Below are 21,951 nucleotides of genomic sequence, written 5' to 3'. Positions count from 1 at the left end.
CATACACACACACACAAAGAGGGCCTGCTGTCGTCAGCTGCCGCTGCTGCTGCTGCTGCTGCTGTTGGAGCTGCTTCGAATATGCAGCACTGTCCATCGACGCAATGAAAGCACTTTCGCCTTCCCATTAGCTTCCTGTTCCGGTTCCGGTCAGTGTCAGACCTCAGACGGTTTGGCAATGCGCTCTCGATGTGATTCCGTGGGGGTACGTGCGGCAGCAACTACACGCTATTGATGATGGCACCGTCCGAACACCGAAGGGAAGCTGAATGGACGTAGTGCATGACCGTAGCTGGAGAGTTTTGGAAGTCGAAACGACCATCATTAGCATCGAATGGGCGAAGATGGTGCGAGAAGAAAGCCAGGAAGATGCTTCACTTTCTCCTGGCCACGCCACGAAGCACGTCCCACCTCCGGGGTGCACCACACAGTCCCATGCACTGCAGCTCCAGGCAGCTCGATCTCGTGGAAGGTGCATTGTTTAATTAGCCATTGATGAGTTATGTTTCCAGCGGTCCCGCGTATCCAGTGGCCAACAAACAAAAGCGGTTCGTCGGTTCGTTTGTCTTTTCCCCCCTTTTGTCAGAATTCGTTCCAAAGAGATTCCGAATCCGGAGGATTGGAGGGATTGTGGGGCTTTGGGAGTTTGGGACGCTTTCATAACTCTTGACCGCATTCGAGGGGGTTTGAGGTTAGGTGGAATCGACGTTGCAAGGTTGTTTATTACACGCGAAACCAACGGGCAAACCATTACGTGAGAACCGCAATCGCTTCGTTGCAATTTATAGTGGTATGAGTGGTAAATGCCCCCCTCCAAGCGATAATAGAGAATGCATCTTCCAGCACTAATGTACCTCTGGTGATGCCCCTAAACCCGAGACCTCCACCAATCGTGGTACTTGCGTGTTCTCCGACTAACGGAAAGCGCAATTTGGGAAAACTATTCTGGTTTTCACTTTCTCATACACTCCACCAGTAAGCAGCAGTAAGCTCTAATGAGGATCCCGGGGTTGGAGGGGATGGTGGTCGAGATGATCACTACTACTGGGATGCTGAGAAGCCGTGAGCGCCGGAAATTGGACACTAATTTCGATTCATCAGCCAGCCAGAGCGTGCGCGCGCGCGCGTTATGGTGTTCTCTCGCACTCATTAGTCCCGGACACAACGATCGGTGGTCGTGACGGTGCACGGAATGAAGTTATCTTCCCCCACCGTAGCGAAACGAAGGAATGCTGCAGACCGGAGGCAGTCAGTTGCCGATTGTTAGTCACTCCACACACACACACCCCACGCAGGGGTTCCCACCCCTGGGCCGCAAGGGCTTATGGCCCGGGTATGCAAACGGAGAACAATGTGATTTACTCGCGCTCACCTGAAGTCACCCCGAAACAGGCCCACTTATTGGACGCGCACGGTGGACATCCCAGGGCGACACTCCAAGGGTACGCGGGGGGGATGGAGAAGCAATCGGACTGCAATCAACGCATCGCGTCCGGTTGCTGCTTCTGGTGAGACGTCACCGTTGGGGCCAACGACGACAACAACAGCAACAACAAAGACAACAATGGAGAATGGTCGCGGCCCGACGGTTGACCTCGCTCACTTGGATCCGATCCGTGCAGACCACCACCGCCGGATCTTCAACCGGAGCGGAGGCTTGATCTCCCACCCCCTGTGTGACTTCCCGATGTAGCATGCGGTTCTGACGATCTAATCACCCTCTCCGTGACTCCTCTCCTGCCTGACAGGGTCACACACACACACACACACCATGGCGATGTGTCAAGTTTAATGTCCGAAACGGTCAGCAACCGGACCTGACCGAAGTGACACTTCATCTACTAGCTGCTGCTGCTGCTGCTGGCTTGGAGGTTTGGGTTGTCGAGACACTGGACAGCAACGCTCTTAGGGGCTGGCTTACATCGAAGCTTACGATTGTGCTCACCCCGGCCGGCAAGGTTGCAATATCCGACGTCAGTTTCCCAAAAGTGTGTGTGTGTGTGTGTAGAGGCCAATTGTTGGCGATGGCGAGCGTCCATTGTGCACTGAACGTCTGAAAGAGGCACTAGCCGTGCGCCCTTTTGTGAGTCTATCTGTGTGTCTGTGTGCGTGTGTGTGTGTCAGGTAGATGAAACAAACGGTTTTGTGAAAGAAAAACCTCATTTCCCAGGCCCCTCGGCAGAGCCATCACCGGGCAGCCATTCTTCGGACAGTCTGGTGCGGTGTCACCACCACCAGCGCTACCTGTGTATACAGCCATCACTGGCACCACACAACGCAAAGCTAGAGAGCTTTTTATTAATAAATGAAATTAAATATAGCGCGCTTAACAATGACCCCTTCGTGGCTTCCACCAGTCTGGACGGTCCTGGGAGTCCATGTTTGTTTGTTCAACAGAAGCTCGAGCAGGAGGAACAGTGGAGGTGGTGCTGAGTGAAATCACGTATTTGTCGCGGTTTTTAGAATAGCGAGGACTCGGTTTTTGCCGAGCAAAACCAGCACCGTACACAGGGTGCGCTTGGCCTGGCCACAACAACCTGGCGCAAACGGTGATTGTCCCAACCACTCGTATTGTTCTGGAGCCCGACCATTTCGAAAGCCCGCTAACGCTCACTTTCAGCCACCGGTTAGCGACAGTTTCTCTTCTATTGTTTTCCATCCGTCCAGGCGACATGAAAATGCGTTTGGAAAACAGCGCCAGCGGTGACTGTGGGCATGGCCTGCCGAGCTGCTCGGAGGAATGACAGGTGTCACTGTCAACGCAAAGTGTTATTTTCGATATCATCATGGTTGGCAGTGGCTGGCTCACCGGTTGGCTACTGTGATGTGTACTTTTCCATAAATCCCGTGCAGAGCAACGGGACAAACATAACAAGAGTGGCCTTTCCATTATGCTGATACTGTGCTGATGCAGTTATCGCACAGTTTTATCTGCACAAAACAACGAAACCGAGAGGGCGCCATCTTTTAAAGTCCAAGCGAAACATCTTAAACCGACGAGAGGTCCTCTCATCCACCACTAGCCAGCGAGGGTGCAAGGTTCTTCGGAGGTGCTTCGGAATGCACCACCGGTAATGGGTCTCTGGAATGTTTCCCAAAAGCACAAACGAAAAAAAAACCAACACCAAGAACACTAAACGTTTCGAAATGTTCCCGAAGAACACGTTCAAGTGGCGGGACTTCACACGATTGGACTTGAAGCTGAAGTGCCACTATAGCACCGAAGAGTGTGCTGGAAAGCAGAATGAATAATTATTACCTCTTTAACACAAGGTTCTCTTCTCGAGAACGAGAACTCGGACCCTAGAAACCCCCCTCGTCCCAAAAAGTCCCAACTGACCAAAGGGTTCTCGTCTCGCGGCACAGAACTAGTTAAAAGACAAGAGAAGACAGCGGGCGCTCGTTCACCATTCGAGCTTCGGAGAGCGCATCGTGTGTTCCAACCAGCAAACGGCGGTGGCGTCGTGTCCGGGCTCCGGGACCCCGGGAATGACCGTAAATTAATTTAATTAAGAGAGATGCTCCACGCAACCCTTCGCACTGGTCAGACCAGGGCACCAGAGGCTGGTGAAGGTGTCTAGAGGGTTGGTGCAGAGGGTCTCGCTTGGAGGTTTGGAATTTGGAAATCGATTCCGATCCCTCCCGCATCCCGACCCTTTTTGGGCGGCCGTAGAACGACCGCTCGTACTGCTCGGACCTAGAACCTCCTCTGGCCAGCCAACACTTTTCCCATGAACTTACCCACATCAGAACCGCCGTACGCCGGGGATTCGGCGCTTCCGCTTTTCGTTCCGGATTCCAGGCCTCGGTCGACCGGCTGGGGATCAATTTCGGAATTCACCATCACCACCACTCCGCGAGAGCCGGGCTCAATGCTGATGAGCGAACTGCTGCTGCTGTTAATCAAGCGATAACGCATCCGGTGTTCTATTGGAAGGGTTTAATTTCATGATTTTCCGCACGCCCTCCGGACACGGCACTTGTGCCATTCGAAAACCACACCACCCGGGGGCTGCGGTTGAGAAGTTTCCGCAAAAGGGCGCCCCCGTCCGTGCCCGGGACCGGATGTTGTTACGGGGAGAGTAAAGCCTACGGGACCGGGGAAGACATACATTTACATATTTGGGATTTTTGGGCGCCTGAAATCCCGGTTCCCCACCCCCGGGTGGAGTTCCCGTGCAGTGGTCAGCATTGTAAAGCTTCTCAGTAACATGTTAAGCTACGCTAGTGGCCGATGGACGTGCCCTGGAGTCCAATACACGCACATTCAGCAGCATTGACCACATTAAAGTAATTGAAAGTTATGAATAGTGGAGCTCGCGGAACATCGGAAACCTCAGCCAACTTGCCAGTTACAGTATCGTTCGGCTATCGGCCACCACCATCAACACGGACATTCGACCAAAGGGGGTTCGGGATTTGTTGTTACTGATAGCCGATAGCCGATGCATAGCGAACGATAAACAACAACCGATCTTCTGGCTTGCACAACAACAAGATGGCCACGATACGTCCGGCGTTCGCGTTCGCAAATCTGACGAAACGCTTGGAACCAGAGGGGCGTTCCAATGGCGCTAACGAGATCCCATGGATCGCCGGATGTTCGACATTCGGTTACACTTTGGTTCCCTCCTGACCGCCGGTCGCCCTGCCCCTCAATCAATGTTCCACGAGTCATCGAGAATGGTCTGGTGATGACCATGGGACGTGGAACTGTCCGTGGAAACCACTGCGTTTGGTGAGAGCGACCCCCTAATGGTAGGAATGCGTAGAAATCGGTTGTTGGAACCGTGCGCCCCGGTGTCCCAAGAATGTCGTAATCGTGTATAGCAGCCCCGAACGACCGGAGGTAAAACGGGATCACCGTATTCTTTCTTTGTGCTCCTCTTCTAGATCTCGGACTAACTTGGTCTACAGATTCTACATCTTTCTCTCTCTCTTTCTCACTGTTGGAAGTATTAGTGGTTGGAATCCAGCGCCGTGAAGCGCTGGGATCGTCGATCGGCATTCTTTCTAAGGTCGTTTCGGGAAAGGCCGCATCCGGACGTGCGGGGCTGGGGATCATCATCAACGCTGGCTCGAGCGCTCGGGAAAGATCGTCGAAAGTTCATGTTATATTATCGCCTGTTTTTGTGTCATCTCATCGGGCCCGGACCGAGATGGCGTCTTCGCTTCTCTTCGTTTCCGTTTGCCGTTTGGTGGCTCTGACGATGAGACCGGGGCAGGGGGAGCTTCGTGCTCGTGAGTCTCGGATCTCGATGTCGTTTTGCTATTTCACCTCATCTGATTCGTCTTCTGCCGATGGCGAGGCGTAGAGGAAGCTAGAGACCTTGTCTAATGTGGATGTGGGTTTTTTTTTCGGGAGTTCGGTCGACGCCATGTCGCCAGCACGATCGGGCGACAATGAGAAGCGAAGCATTTTAATTAACGTAAATCGTCACGTAATAGGACACAAAATCCGACTGTTGCGCAACTCCGGGCCAGGAACTACCAGGTGGCAGGAAGCACGATTTAGCACCGGGCACCACTCTTCAATGGCCGCATAGTCTCAATCGGGATGTATCGAGGGACCTACCGCGCGCGCATCATCATGATCATGATGTTTACTACTAAACGAGGTGCTGCCGTTGCTTCTGCTTCAATGTTGCGACCGACGTGGCGAGTCTCGAACACTGTTTTATGATGAGACGATAGACTTCCGTGTCTTCCTTGTGCGTGTCGTGTGTGATGTGCAGACGACGAGATCGATCGAACGACGCGTCGATATATTCCCCAGGGATCGCGGAGTTGCGTAATGCAGAGAGCGCTCATCCTCTTCCAATCACACACATATTAACACACTTCGTTCTAACGGACATGGAATGCGGTGCAACGGGATAGGGACACAATATTGGTGGTTAGCGATCGGCTGCTGCTGCTGCTGCTTCTGTGCGCAGAAGATCGCTACCTTCGATACCTTCGAATCCGGGCCAAACGGTTAAACCGGCGGGCCGGAGATGATCACTCCGCTGCACGCTGTACCAGAGTGACGTCTATAATTGATCAATTAGCAGCGAGCGAGCGAGTGGAATGCTCACCATGTCGTCGCATGTGTCGCACTGCAGCTGGCACCCGGTGTCCGGTTAGCGATCGGTTAGTCCGGTCTCGGTCCGGTACGATGGTCTCGGTAGGTCCGGCTACGAAGCAGCAGTCACTGGCGACGAGCAAGGTTACAGGAGAGCGGAAAAATTATGCTGCATTATGCGATTACAGAGTGGATGCCCTAATCTCTGAACTCGTCGTTTTACGTTTTCTTGTTTTGTGTCCGTTACAGATGCTGAAGCACGTGCAGATATCACCGATGCGGAGCCGGGCGGATTCGCTCTCGATGCGTTCGTCCACCTCGTGCGCCTCGTCGCTGTGCGGCAGTCCGGAGCCACCGAGCGATCAGCTCCGAAGCCACTCGAGAGCCTCCAGCTATTCCAGCCTCAACGAAACCATTCCCCAGGTAAGTCCCCGGCGACGACGAACAGAGAAAGGCCGCGTTTATGCTAATGCCGCGTGGTGGCCACATTTCAACCAGTTTTTCATTACCATCCACAATCCACAACGGTGCACCTGCTGCTGCTCCTGCTGCTGCTGCTGGGTCACCGTGGAAGCCATTTGATGGTGACCAATTGATGGGCCAGCAGTTCTGAATTTGGAGCTGAAGTTTTCTTAATTTAATTTTCGCAACTTTTGCAACGCTCGTCAGCAGCCGGCCGATGATGATGATGGTGATGACGCGATGGCGCTCATTAGGGTGCACGGGTAAAGTGGTTCGACACTCAATCCACGGCCGCACTCGATGGCCAGGGGGTGCGGTCTGAAGAGACCGTCTTATGCGAAAATGGTGCCGTAATTATCGGCCATCACGGGTTGTTGGTGGTCCGCCCCTTGGCGCGAGTCCACAAGAGTTGCCAAGTGACAATTTTTCATGTCAATTCAATTTGCAGCAAACGAGGCGCCCTTTTCGATGGACCGCGAAATACGGGTATGAAATGTGATGAAATAAGACTCTCGTGTTGGAGGCGAACAAATCACTTGGGCCCCCTGTACACTCATACACTCGTGGTGATGGTGGTTAGCAAATCATCTCCATTTTAATGAAGTATTGTTCAACCGGGGGAGCATGAACCCCAAGCTGGAGCATAGGATGGATAATGTTAGAAGCGAAGAGACAGAGAGATAGCGAACGTTGTTTTCCACGGTGAATACGTTGGGGAAAATACAAGACCCCTGCCTGTGACGGTGGTTCTCACTCGCCTGGAAATGCAAGGTAGAGTAGCGTTGTTTAATTGTGCATATGGCAGTAGCTGCAACATCAGCATCATGCCACAACATCAACCGCCAGCAAAGCAGCGTTGCAGTCGAGAAACAATCGAAACCAAATTTCCATTCGCGATATGCTTTTGCTGCCGGTCTCTCTGCTAGAGAGCAAAACCATTTGCCATGCTATAAGAGTTATGTGAAAGAATCATAACCATAACAACAGTGGTGCTGTACACCCACCACGTCGCGTGCTTCTCGAAGATAACAACACACGGAAAGGATGGCGGCTGAAATGAAAACAGCGGATCCCTTCCTACCTTTATTCCGTTGACGGTGGATGTTATTATGGACATCGCGGCGCATATGCACCCCCGGGTGTGTTATGTTTCAGAGTTTTGCTACTTGGATGATGCTGTTGTTCCCGAAGCGAATTGGAACCAGAATAGCGGACAGTTTTCTCTATCTGGATCTGGTTGAAAGCGGTTTAATTAGATTCTTGTCTGCGCATTCGTAAGTAGTAGTCCGTGAGTTCTGCCGGAGTCGTGCTGTGTTCAAACACTATGCATGTTTCCAATTAAAAATTGGCAATACCTAGAGAGACTGCTAGTGCAGCGCTAACTAAAGCAACTAAAAGGGCAATGAACTTTGGAGTGCATTATTTAAAGAGAAGAAGGGGAAATTACGGTTCTCTACAGAAAGAATTGAACTGGGGACTTCTGCATGCAAAGTAACCTACCGCTACCGCTTAGTCTAACATCACCTTGGTTACGGTTTGCGAACTTGAATCCTAGATAAACGGTAACATTTGTCGCACCGTAAAACCAACGAGCCAAGCCAGTGCATTGCCACATGCCCCAGATTCGCACCTTAACTACCCGTTGGTCGATGGAATTTTTCGTTGGAAAATGAAAGTTCAACACATCCGCCGCTCAAGCAGAAGCTCGCCATCCCTTCCCATCCCATCGCATCTTTCTCTCTTTCACGCTAGATCGGCGGAAGCTGGCTTTTTGTGTGGCACATCATTCGCGGAAAACGCAGCACCCGGACGCTGTGCGGTAGAGGGCCGCTAGCGGGATCGATTTTCGTGCAGCAGCAGCGTCCACCACGGTCCGCCTCTCGCAACATGTGAGACAGCGGGGCAGGAAATTAGTTTTACCGTCCACATATGTGTGTGTGTGTGTGTATGTGTGACGACAGATGGTAGTGGGCATAGAGTAGAGGATTCTCAGCGCCACAAGAGGGTTTATTGATAGCGAGGCCGGGAGTCGGGAGGGGGCTTAGGGTGATCTCGAGATCAACGGCAGACGCTGTCTCATCATAATCATCATCATCATCATTGTCAGCATATGAAGCGAGCCGGCGGCGCGTTCGGCATGTGGCCAGCTAAAGGGCTTAGCGATTGAAAAGTAGCGACTTCCGGTATGCAATTCTTCCGGCCTTCTGCTCCGCCCCGTGCAAACTGCTGACCCAAGGCGATTGACCCAGAATGCCGGCCATTTCGCACATATCGCCAATCGATAGTACCGGTGGCCCATTAGGAAGGTTTCTGATCCGGTTTCCCTTTTTTTGGCTCAGCTCCCCCCGCCCCCCGGGACTGGGGCCGACTTTTCAACCAGACCAGAAACCCTAAACCGGCAGCATATGGTGTTGGTTCCGGGACCTTGCTTGAATTGACCTAACCGTACGCCGAACCGGAAGTGTCAGGGTATGGGGCATGCTTGCCCTTAAGTCCAATTTACGATACCCGCCCGGTTACGGTGGAAACCTTTCAACGGATGTAAAGCGATGGACGATTTCTGTGTCCGTATGGGTTCTATCCCCATTTCCCTTTGTGCAGACAAATTGTTTGCAAATTGTGGGTCGTTTCGGGATGCCGGGAACGATCTGTATGAACTTTGCTTTAAACACTTAAATTGTGAACATACTATTCACAGTATTCCTTCGCCCTAAACCATTCCGGCCAGACCAGACGATGAGCCGCTTGCGTGACGCTAAAGTTTTCCTTTTATTTAATATTTTGAGATAATCTTCGCCAAAGGTACGATTCCCCTGACCAAGGTCCTTACAGGAGTCCTTACTCAGGCTTTTCGTGGGTGGTGGTGGGGACTGAACGGGGCAACTTTGTTTAGCTTGAAGCCGGGAGGGACTCCTCTACATTGTTTGTTGAACAAACTTTACCTTCTGTTTCCTGCCCGAGAGGAGACAGTCTATATGTGTACTGGTTGCACCAGTTCCTCTTGCAGTTACGTGATTCAATTTGGCGAAACACACAGTGAACCCCGGAAAACCGGAAGTCGCCATTCGCGCCACGCTAGAAGCGAGTCCAAAAATAAGGGAAAAGAAAACCGTTCCGATCAGAACGTTGCTGTTCCTCTCCCGGAGGTCCGGAGGGAGGTTTTATGCTTTCTCTTCTAGAAGAAGATGCCTTACGTGGCCGGCGGATGTGAGAGCCGAACCGAAGAGGAGGAGCATTATTTGTGGTTCTCTATTTGCTCAGGACCGGTACCGGTTAGGTGAGGTTGGTTTTTGGCCGGAAAACATTATTTAACTTAGCCGAACCGCCGACCATTGAAGCGGTACCATACGGCACACACACACACACGCGCATATAAGGAAAGGATCTGCGATACAAGCACCTCCAACACCGCCAACCCCCTTGACCTGAGAGGCTGATGGGTCTCTCGAGGGTGGTTTGGTTTTGGTATTTTGATTTCAGAACCGGAAAGGAAAGCACAAGAAGGAGAGGTCTGTTACTAGGGATGGCAAATGGCGTAATAGTTGGGTCCCCCTTGGAAGGGGAAAAGAATCTTGGGAGCGATAAGTAAATTAGGGAGATTACGTTTTTGCGCGATTCCCAAATGATGCTGTCCGACCTTCTGCAGCCCTTGTGTTACGCCATATGTGTGTCGCTGGAATGGAACGGAACGGAAAAAAACAAACCAAACGTCTAAATTTAATCAAACGGCTGGCGGCGGCATGCCGCTTACTATGCCAGCTTTTGATTAACGAAAACAATCCCGCCAGATAAGGCCCTCGCCAATGTCAATCGCAATGGAAATGAACGAAAAAATTGTCCACTTATTTGAGTTTGATTGTTCGGTGCTCATAAAACCCGAACCGGCCGACCCCGCAGCTCGTTGACATCCCGACATAATCAAAGGCCCCCCCCCATTTGAATGGCTGATAGTAGTGACCACAAGCACGCGCACCGAGGTTTACGGGCATTCCGGTCCGGTATACGGTTCCGGATCTTTTTCTACGGTTGTTTTTTTGTTTTTTGGTTTTACGTTTCGCTTATTCATCGCTTTACGGAGTTCCAGCCGAGATGCTTAAGAGACGCAAATGAACGAACCTCCTAATGAACGGATGGTCCCATCCGTTTCGCGTGGAGGATCCTTGTCCTGTGGCCGGTGCTGCTGCTGCTGCTGCACACTTTCAGACCCAATATGGAAATAGCCCCAAAGCCGCATACCTTTCCCAGGCACCCAGAAACGCCAAAGGGGTGGTTCCCAAAATATGGTTCACCATCCCATACTCCACGGTTTGATCATCACGATCCAACCCATGCGCGATCACACACATACACGCACACACACACACCTCATTGTCACCCGGAAATCAAACTATTTTCTCTTCGCATCCCCTTTCGAATCACTCTCACTGTCCGCGGTGCGTTTCTCGCCGGGGGTAACCTTTCATGGCCAGCGGCTATTCGTACCTCCGAACCACCGAAAAGTCGCAACAGCCCACACCACCCGGGCCCACCACCATCGCCAGCCTTTTCCTTTCCTTTCCACTCATCCGCAGAGGCGAACGAGAAAAACTGTTTGAATTATTATCATTTCCCCCTGGCGCTGGTGGAACAGCCGAGGGTAGACAGCTCGAACACGAAAAGAAATGTGTGAATGTGTTGCCGCTGGTTTCCCTGGGCTTACAGAGGGACCTTCATAACTACGATACGTCCCAGTATGTTGTGCCTTCGGAAAGTCCGTAGCGCAAGTTTCGCTCTCGTTCACGTCAGAGACACGAAGCGGACGGCGGAGTGGGTCCCGGAAGGGGTGGTATAAATGGGGCAATGATTATTATTTCATAGCCCCCACAACCCCACAAAAACCCACTACCACCAGTCACCGGGCCCCACCGGTGTGGCGCCGGAAAGCCGGAAAACTGAACGGAAAAACAGTAACAAGAAGCAAGAGCGGACAACAAGAGAAGGAAAACAAACTGCAAAACGCGTGGCGGACTTTCGTTGCCGGTTTTTCGGAAGCATAAATTGGTGTTTTATAATAAAACCTCAACCTCGTGTTATGTGAGAGATATCTTCTCTTTCTCTTTCGCTTCTTTTTCTCTTCTCCATCTCTTCTTCCATCCGCTCTGGTCGTGTCGTTTGATAAAATAAATCGAAAAAGAGAAAGCATGCACCGTTTTCGGCGAATATTCTCGCAAAATCGGTTGTGGAGGAGTCGTGGAAAGCGGTTGTCTCCACCCCCATTTCGTCAATCGTCATACATTGCGCTGTTTTACGGCGGCTAGGAGAGGAGGGCACGCCGACAACCTCTTCCCGGCAACAGGGATCCTCATAACATATAAACTCAAAATCACTTAGTAGCAACACGCGCTCCAGTTTCAGCTCAACTGGGTTCAACGGACCAAAAACCATCGGAACCCATCCCAGGCCATAAAATGGTAGAAGGCTACGGAAAAGGGCAACTAATAGGAACCCATCAGCCATCGGAACCACCCAACGCGGCCGCTAACGCCGACCGGAAATTGAGTATCGAAATGGTGCTGCCCCGTTTCGATTGTTTTACGATTTCAAGGTTTTATTTTGCAAACTTCGACCTCGTAACAATCGGTCGGAGTCCTTATTGCGAAATAGCGGGATTTTATCGCTTTCCTCGGAGAATCACACTCGCTGTCACCGGGACTGGCGAACTGACAACCGTCCGGATCGTAGTAACCAAACCTCTAAGTCAGGCACGGCGAAGGAGGCTCTGACCTAAGGCTAACGGTCGTTAAGTCTTTGTCCCTTTTGCTTTCGAACTGCTCGCTCGGTGACGCACTGAAGGACGAAAACATGGCCGTCCTGGCTTTAACCTCAAAAATAACGTAAACAACAGCAAGGAGTGCGGAGTACATTCCCTTATCAAACACTTTGCACGTGATGACGCAGCTCAACTACCGTGCGGTGGGGGGCAACGATGTTGTTTTTGTTTTTCCACAAATCATGAGCAAATTGGTGCCGCGCGCGTACTTCCGGGAGGGTCCTCCTGGATTAGCCACGCGCTGGTAGATAAAACCGCAATGGCCGCAATGCCAGCATGCCAGCATTCAACTCGAAGCAAACTAGTCCTCGAAGTCCTACCGCTCCTTCCGTTGTCAACAGCACCGCACGGTGCGAGGACGTGATGGGGATGGGGATTCAATTTTTCCATCCAACAACCCCACCCAGAGAGAAGAATCCAATGTTTCTGTCGTAGCTTCCGGCCGCTTATCTTTGGCGCGAGAAATCATGCCGGAACATGCCGCCACGCCGACGCGGCACGACGTGCTAGTAACGGCGCGGCGATGGCAGCAGTGATTCAATAACTTTTACTCCATTGTACCCCCGAAGACCTGGAACTGGTGGAACTGGTGCCGTCTGACATTCCCGTGGAAACCTGCCATCGGAGATGAAAAATGCGCCAAAAACCACCATCGTCAGCACCACCGCGTTCCTCGCGCGCGCACGCCGGATCATCGAAACAAGATTGGAGTCGTTGGAGTAGGTTTGGTGGCGATGATAAAAAGACGTACTGGAGCGCTGGTGCACTGGGCTGGAAAATGGAAATTAAATCGAAAAAGGATGCGTGTGACGCTGTTCAGCTCTTCCTGACAGGCCGGATAGCGGAAAGCATGCCGGCAGTGGTGCTTTGTTGTGGTTTTCCCTCCTCCCTCCATCCCCAGAAGACACTGAATCCTTCCGTGCGTATGTGTCGGTACCATTTGCCTTTGGGGTCTCTTGCTTTTAGGTCTATTTGACGAGACGATGATTTGTTGTATCTTTGTATTCGACGTATCTTTGTGGAAAATGGGCCCGGCCAATTTTAATCAGTACGAGCACCAAAAAACGGCGAACAAATGTCACGCAAACAACGTGTTTTGCTTGATTTATCAGCTTGAATAGGTTGCTGAGAGCCCGAGAGCATTTCAGGAACAGTTACTCCCCCCGATCCGCTTGAAGTAGTATTTCAATTATTTCTCTCGAAATTTGTGGTTTTGCGAGCGGAATTTTGATAATGCCTGACGAACGAGGCGAGCCCCCGGTTTTTTTATGTCGTCAAACACCCAAACACCCTCCTACACTAACGAGACCACACAGGCCACACATCCCAACATCCGGTGATCATCCCTCGAGCGATGCTATGACGACCGTTAAACCCCGAGCCCAGAAGCGGCGGCGGAAGTTCCAATTAAAGTCGCTGGCAGTCACTGTACATCCCCGTTCTACTCGGTAGCACGATCCATTCCAGTGGAAGCGACGCTGGGGAAGCAAGCATGTAATATGAGCACATTCTTCCATTAGAGTGCCTGTGCGTGTAAGAATGGCGTTCCCGTTTGCGCGGCGCGCTGAGTCTGGGCTGCTGATGCGGCCCCGGATGCGCGCACACACACACACACCACATTGCAGTGCTGCTGCTGCAGTAGCACGTGCCCACCATATTTGGCTTTAACACCCCGGAAAAGCTGAGGGGCAGCGCTGAGCTCTGGTTAGAAGTAATTTTTGTTTACTATTACACTATATTGTTATTAGTTTTCGACGTATTTTCTGATGCGGGGGGAGGGCAAACGCTTAAAAACCGGCACGTACCCAACGTTAGCTGAATGGCGCGAGCGCGTGGCCACCGCCGGTCGCGCTAAAGTGATATGGAGGTCCATATAATGCCCAGCCTCTCGCTATCGCTCGCCAAAACATGCAGAGAACACGCGATTTGTTCGTGGGTTAGTAGCAAAGTATTTTGCAAGCGAACGATTTGGTGTTTTGTTTTATGAGTTTTATGTCTAAATATTCGTGATAATAAATACGTGAATAGACATTCCACTATATTTTGATGGCAGCACTGCCGTTGTTGCAGCTGTTGGTAAGTAAAATCGTAGTAGACATGGGAAATCGAAACGTGCGTTTGAGGCGGAATTTGATGCCAAGAAGATTTTTTTTTGTACATAGTTTCTACTTATAGTAAACAGTTAAAAATGATTGCAACAAAAGAACTATTCTGACATAAGTGAAACACTCAAATGTAACCTTGACCTAAAGGTAATGTTTCTTTGTTATAAAGGTGCTAAGCTTTTATCACCCTTTGGGCACTTAACTAACGCCATCTGATGGAGACATGCTCGTCACGCCGTACAAATGTGTTACCGAACGCATCTTCTGCCTCGTGCGTATCGAATGGCTTGTACGTGTCCCCGCACCGGTGTCAAGGGCCTCAACCGCGTTCACTGCGCGTGCAAAGGAGGTGAAAGTTGGAGGTCGTTATCAGCATCTCAGCACCATTCCAATTGTCGCCATAAAAGCCAGTCAATCACACCGGGTGCGCCCGGGCGCCGGGCGCGAGAAGGTGCCCACCGATTGGCGATTATCTCGTCTCTAGTACCTCCCCACCCTTCCACACTACTGTCAATTTCCCGACCCGACGATCGAGGCGTCGAGGTCAACCCTCCTTCAGGTGAAATTTGTCTAATTAAAATAGTTTTCCTCTCGGAGTCAGCCCGAGGGGAGACATCGGATGCGCGTGCACAGTAGTCCATTGTTCACCCCTCCTCCCTTTCGGAGAGCCTACCACGGAATCTGGTTCCCAGGGTACCCCTCACCACTAACCCCCCCGGGGGAGGATGATTTCAGCAACGAATTGTGCATTCTTGCGCCTCGCGGTTGCGACAATAAATTTTCGAATTGCGTCGAGCTGCGCGCGCGCGCCCATGTCGAGGCGAAACCGAACCGAACGGTGGCCACTGGTTGGTTGGGGTTGGCTTCTGGAAAGTTGCCTCTTTGTTTCACGTGAGATCTTGTGCCTATGGCCTTCGACCGCCTGGTTGGTTGCCTGGTTACCTTCACACGGATTCTTAATCTCGGGTCTGGGAACTTGTGCTGGGAAAAAGAAGAAGAAAAAGAAGAAGAAAACAGAGACATCACGGCACGCAAACCTCTAACCACCGCGATAAAGCGCAACGTAAGGGGGCACCCCAAACAACAACAACAACAGCAACAACAATGCAAACTGCCTCACGTTTTGAGTCACGCAAACACTGCCGTGGTTGGGGGGAGGTGAGTTTTTCCCGCGCTTTCACGTCCCCGCGCATGGAAAGCGGTCTCTCGGTAGCCTTCTCGGTGCCGCATTCTGAAGAAGAAAAAAAACGCCATAAAGAAGCGATTCCGGATCTGTTTGCTGACGCGGTTGCCAACGTGGATTCCGCAAACGCACTCATACAGGTTGCTGGGTTCGATTTTTCTCGGTTTTTTTTTCTATTGATTATCATCATCCCTGGTTGGAGCGCCAGTGATTTGTGCTTTGATCTTGGGCGCAGGGGTTGCCACGATAGTCCCTTAAGAACCACTGATTTTGGCCTTTTTTTGGGGGGAGCCGAGAGAGCGGCTTGCTAAGATTGCGAAAAGGTTGGCCGCTCGAGAGCGATTGAATTCGATCCCTTTTTTCCCTTGGTTACCCAGACCTACTACTAGACCCAAGGCACCCTTATGCTCCATTAGCGAAGAGGTTTAGGTTTGGGGGGCCCGCTGGAACCAACTGTTTGCTTATTTTGCTCGAATCACCCGGCCGGCGATGCTAATGCTAATGTTATCTTTTTGTCCTTTTTCGCTAACGATATGGTTTTCCCTTCTTCTTTTATTTTTCTTCCTCTTCGAACAGACCACAATTAAGATCTACACCGCCTGCCTGCGCCAGGACATCGAGTACAAAACGTTGGGCATCTCGTACGACGCGACCAGCAAAGGTGTTGTGCAGCAAGTCCTACGAAGGTAAGTCCACCCTCGGAACCTTGGAGACCGTAATTGGTGTGTGTGTGTGTGTCGCTCAGCCGCTCATTGCTTTGGTGTTTTTTTCTTTTTCTTCCTTTTCCTTCTCTCCGTCGCTCTGTAGATGTAAGATGCGTCATCGGGATCCACGGTTGTTCTATCTAACGATGGAGGTAACCGTCCGCCGGCCGGGCGTTAAATCCGTGCTCGAGCTGGACGATGAAGCCCGGCCGGCACTGCTGCAGGCCTGCCACCCGAAGGGTGACTCCAGGTAAGAATCGGGCCACGATTTCATTCACCTTTCGTCCCACATTTACGCAACAACGCCAACTAACGCCACGGTTCTCCGCCATTTGTTACAGATTTTGTCTCCAGCAAAAACCTGGCGGTCTGATTCGGGTCCATACGTCCGCGCTGCAGCCCAACTCCCAGTACAAATCGCTGCTCATCTCGGAGGAGACGACCTCGGACGAGCTGCTATCGCTGCTGCTGTCCTGCTACAACTCGCTGGAACCGGTCGAGCAGTTCTCGCTGTACGAGGTGTGCCCGGGCCAGGAGTACCAGCGGAAGCTCCATCCGGACGATCTGCCGCTCAAGACGCAACTGCAGCGTCAGCAAAAGGGCGAAATCATGCACTTCCTGGTGCGCCGCAATCCCAACTATCCGCGGCGCCGTCAACTGCTCGCTACCATCGCCGAATCGAAGCACTTCATTCGGAACACGCAGGCAGCCATTGACTCCAGCAACACGGCCATGGTCGGTGGTCAATCGCAGCTCCAAACCGCGGCGCATCCTCTCCACCACCAGCAATCGCACCATCCGCATCATCATCATCATCATCATCATCGGCTATCGCTGCATTCGACGACAACGGGGACAGGATTCACGCTGGGAACGCTCTGCGGACCGGTTACCTCACCGACCAACTCCTTTATCTCGGACATCGTGGATGGACTGTCGTCGCTGAACGATCTGCCTTGCGAGACGAACAGTTTACGGCTGACGAAGAACAGCTCCTCCTCCTCCTTCTTCCGACCCTCGTCACTCGACGATTCGACCGCCTCGACCGACTCGACGGACTCCACGGAATCCTCCTCCTCGTCCTGTTCCTCCTTTTCCTCGCTTTCGTCCGATTCTTCCTCCTCCTCCTCCTCGACGGCTTCTTCGTCGGCCGCCGAGCTTACCTTCGCCGAGGATGAACACGAGATCGATACGGACACGGATACGGATACTTCCACCTTGCGACGTCAATCCGATATCGCGACACTCAAGAGGCAGCATCAGCAACAGCAGCAACAAAACAACAACGAAGAAGCGGCACCATGCCAGCAGTGCCCCACTAAACCGCTGCCGCCGCCGGCCATCGCATGGCGTCACTCGGAACCGGCTCCGGAATTGACGGCGCCACCGGAGATCAAAAGTAAAAACAGTGCCCAACACCAGCAGCCACCGCCACGGCCGGCTAAATCGTCGACCATGCTGGCGGCACTTAGTAAACCCTCGCTACCCGCCTCACCGTTGGCCGCTCCCTCGTACAACCCGGTCTACAACATCCGCGAGATACGCACCGTGAGCCAATCGTTCTCGGCACTCGGTATCGACAAGAAGCTGGTCGATATTCGTTCGCCGGTGAGCGCCGGTACGACAGCTGCTGGTGCTGGTGCTGGTGCTGGCGTTGCTGCTGCTGCTGCTCCTACGGTTCGTAGTTCGGTCGTAAAAGAAATGGTTAATACGGATCCGGCGAAAGGTGTCGGAAACTTTGTCTACATCTAGCCGTTCCGTCCCCGGTATTCCGTGCGTCTTTATATCGTCCTAGTCTTGATAGTAGCGCTGGTGGTAGTAGTAGTGCAAGCCTGAACCTGCAATAAACCTAAGAAACTGTGACAGTTAGGCCACCGCGGCATGGGGTTGCGGGGTGGCGGCAACAGCATAAAGCACCCCTTGGGATGGGCTCCATACAGCGTCGCGTTTGTTGAGTGGTAGAGCAAAGAGAGAGAGAGAGAGAGAGAGAGAGAGAGAGAGAGAGAGCTAGAGAGAGAGAGAGCGCAGAATGAAAGGAATGGGCCCGATGGTTCCATTTTATCGCCCAAGAATGATGTACAGATTACCAGTTACTGATGAAAGGAGGACTGCACACAATTAAGTACATGCTGCTGGCCAGGACTGTCGCTCAATGCACACCGAGCCATGGAACGAGATTGATCAATCCTGGAAACAATGAACGCTGTATGCCAAAGAGATTTTAAACGTTAGATAGTAGCCGTTAGGGACTAGCATTTAGTATGAGCCAGGACGAGAGAGAGAGAGAAAGCAGGAGGGGCCAATCGGAGTTTGCCCGTTAGCCAAAGCGCCCCAAATATCTCCCGGTCCTCCCCCCGGAGGGGGAACACCAATTCCCCCCCTCAAGCCTCTGGTGGTGTATCGTGGCGTGACGCCCTGCTCCTCGAATATCATCATAAATACCAAATGAACCATTTAAGAACCTATGAATCTATCCCCCCGAACTCTCTATTTAAAGGTGTGTCTACTCGTCTATATGTTTGCTTGCTATCGCTTCTCCGCATGCCGCATGGAATCTATATCTTCGTTAAAGTTTGATTAAAAGTAAAGGAAAGCTTATCGAATTATTCAAATTATTGTTTGTTATCTTCGGTGCAGTTTATATTCTCACGTGTTTCGAATGCCTTTCTCAGCGTAAACTATTATCTCTTCTGTCAGATGTGTATAGCAACCCGTTTATGTTGTGTAAGTAAGTTATAAATCAAATATAAAGTCTAATTTTTGAAAACTTTTAAAACGACAACGTGGTGTTTTGTGATTTTTTGATGACATAATGGTATATTGGAATCGGCTTTAAGGATGGAGTAAGTATAATGTATTATTGTCCTTGAGTTACCATTTTAATCCAACCGTGGCAACAACTATTTAAATCAGACTAAAAGGTTGAAGAGAAGTTCATTAGAAATTATAAACCGTTCGCACAGTTGGTTGCACAGTGATTCCGAGAAAATTTTCCGTGAAACTTTGCCAAATGAAATGTTTAATTCTTGGAAAAAAATCAATGAGGATTGCCGTCGTTGCGATCTTCAAAGAAGATGAACGTAACAGGAATTTTATGTGTTGATTACTTGCCGTTTGAAGTTGGATGCTTTTGCATTACCTTCTAAAGAAGTTATTTTGTGGCAGGAATAAAGTTATTCATTAATTATCATCACATATAACTGGTCATATACTATTCAATTTTCTCAGGACATTTACACATGTACTTGTGAACAACGTTTTGCTCTATTTGCTGTTAGACAACTGATTGTTTTGCAATAATCTGAAATCTCTTATCATAAAAATCAAGAAATATCTCAAAAATAACTGGAGGAAAAGTTACAATAAGAGATTGTACCACGTTTTCTAGTTTGAACTTTACAAACATCTGTTTCGCCGAATTGTACATACTTCAAAGCAGCATAGTTTTCCCTCCGAAGAATCCTAAAATAACACTGAGAAAGAACATGTTAAAACAGCCGTGTCTTCGAAAATAATGAGCAACAACATGGCAAGTTTGGTATAAATGGAGAAATCACGGGAATCCTTTTCCGTTTCATGCTCCTGGCGCATTCAAAACTGTCTCTACCTACAGGGCTGCTGCTGCCGCTGTGGTTACCAACTAAAACATCCTTCATTAAGACGAATGGCGCCATGTGCTGGCGTTTCTGCGTCCGCTGCCACCAGCCACAACGGTGCGGTAAAGGATTGTGCTTGTCATCGCACTGGAGCCACTTGAACCGTACATGCAACGGTGGCGCTAACAACATTAGGCGCGCTCAAGTGGTCACCATCGCAACCAAACCCGCAAACCGTGACCAAATTAGTCGAAACCGTAAAATCGTCTACATGTTTTTCTCTAGTGGTCAAACCTCGGGGACACTTCAAGAAACCATCGCACTTGGGATTGTTGCATCCGCCACTGCAACTTACTGCCTATCGTCTGCAGTTACCTGAAGTGTCTGGGGACTAGTGATAAATAAACGACCATAATTTGACGCCTGCAAAATGATGGAAAAATTAACAGACCACAAGACCGAAAACCACAGCAATGCCTGAATGTTGAACCATCCTTTCTCGATCGATGCATGGAAAATGCAATGCTACCGCAGAAAATCTTCCCCTGGACGAATACTACCTGGAAAAGCAAATTCTAGCAAGAAACCGCAAATCCTTACCACAAAACTTAGTGTTGTGTGTACTCTGTTGAGTCTGTACTAAGTGCAACGGCCCCTTCCGTTTTTAGACCGTGAGAGTCTTATCCGCTGGGTCTAAGGTAAACTTTTCCGTCTTATGTTTGCTCTGCCTGCGGTGACGGCATACCGGAACATACCGGATCGCATTAGCATTCGGAACCAGCCAGCTGGTGGTGGTGCCACTGCTGTTGCTGCTGTTGCTGCTGCTGCTGCTAAGGTTTCTCATTCATTCCAAAATCCTATTCTAACTCTTCCATTCCTGGATGGAGGCAGGATATGCTTCAAACTTTCCGTCCATGTCCCTGGATCGGATGTCATTGCGATGCGCTCGGGTTAGGCTCGTCGACGTCGTCGTCGTCGTCGAGGCCACACCGGCTCGATCGCTAACGAGGATACAATCTCGTCCCGTGTCTTGATGATGATGCTTGCCTTATGACAAGGGGAAATCACCGAACATTAAAGACGCGTCTGGTCTTCCTCTAAGGAATGGCTTTCGGATGCATTTCGGAGGCATCATTGCTGGCGACACCGTCGTGGCACTCGAAAAAGGGTGGCAACCGGTTTTATCCCGTTCGGTTGGGTGGGAGTTCATAACGGAACGGTAAATCATAAAGGAAACGAATCCTCCAGCCGGTTTCACAGCAGTCGCTTCTACGCCTTGAGTCTGTTATTGTTTGCTGTCGAGTTTTTCTGGAATATATTCATAGTTCGCTTTCGTAGGAGTTTGTGCACGGATGAAAGAAGTCAGAGTCAAGAAGTCAAGTGCTGGTGTCTGGTATGCACTCCAAACGGTGTGGTAATGTGGCGCATAATTTGCCTCAGACTCATTGTATTCTGCATTTTACATAAATCCCTGGCACTATTCCAGCATAATAAACCATCGCCTCTCGAAAGTCATTTGAACCATTTAGCGATTTGCTTCATATCGCAGCGTGTAGCTATTAAGATAGCGTCGCAATGTGTTTTTCCCTTTAAACAACAATACCCTATCAAATGTGTCTATGTTAACACAAACAAACGTTCCGCTTCTCGTTCCCACAAACGGATTTAACGTCTTTCCCGATGCTTAGCCCACCAACGGAGCGCGGATGAGGTACGTTTGCTGCACTTCCGGCCCTTTGGCGACGACCTCCCGGTGGATCAAGGATGCATTCGGGATGCTTCGTACAGCAGCAGCAGCAATAGTAGCTACTTTATAAACACCATTTATTCTAATAACAAAACATTTTAATCCGCTCCAGTACGCTCAACGCGTCTGGTGCAAGGGGGAAAAGGGACCAAACCGAGGCCAGCCGACCAACGCGGCACCAGGAATATGGAATAGGAATGCTAGCTTTATCGCTGGTCGTGGCACCAGGGACATAAGGCGGGCGGGAAATAAGGATTAAAAATGCATCTCATTTTTTTCCA

At 50.7% G+C, this 21,951-nt stretch overlaps 1 protein-coding gene across 1 annotated transcript in view; it reads left to right on the top strand.

Moving 5' to 3' along the window:
* Positions 1–19,050, top strand: part of LOC125960142 (uncharacterized) — a 34,261-nt gene extending 15,211 nt beyond the window's left edge. Inside the window, exons 2-5 of the mRNA XM_049693348.1 lie at positions 6,314–6,487; positions 16,200–16,309; positions 16,431–16,577; positions 16,669–19,050. Coding sequence (XP_049549305.1) covers positions 6,314–6,487; positions 16,200–16,309; positions 16,431–16,577; positions 16,669–18,079 — 1,842 coding nt within the window. The 3' untranslated portion in view covers positions 18,080–19,050. The remainder of the gene's footprint in view (positions 1–6,313; positions 6,488–16,199; positions 16,310–16,430; positions 16,578–16,668) is intronic.
* Positions 19,051–21,951: the final 2,901 nt, after the last annotated feature.

This window comes from Anopheles darlingi, chromosome 2 (assembly GCF_943734745.1).
Source record: "Anopheles darlingi chromosome 2, idAnoDarlMG_H_01, whole genome shotgun sequence".
In the NCBI taxonomy this organism is placed as follows: Eukaryota; Metazoa; Arthropoda; class Insecta; order Diptera; family Culicidae; genus Anopheles; species Anopheles darlingi.
This window is presented reverse-complemented; position numbering and strand designations above follow the sequence as displayed.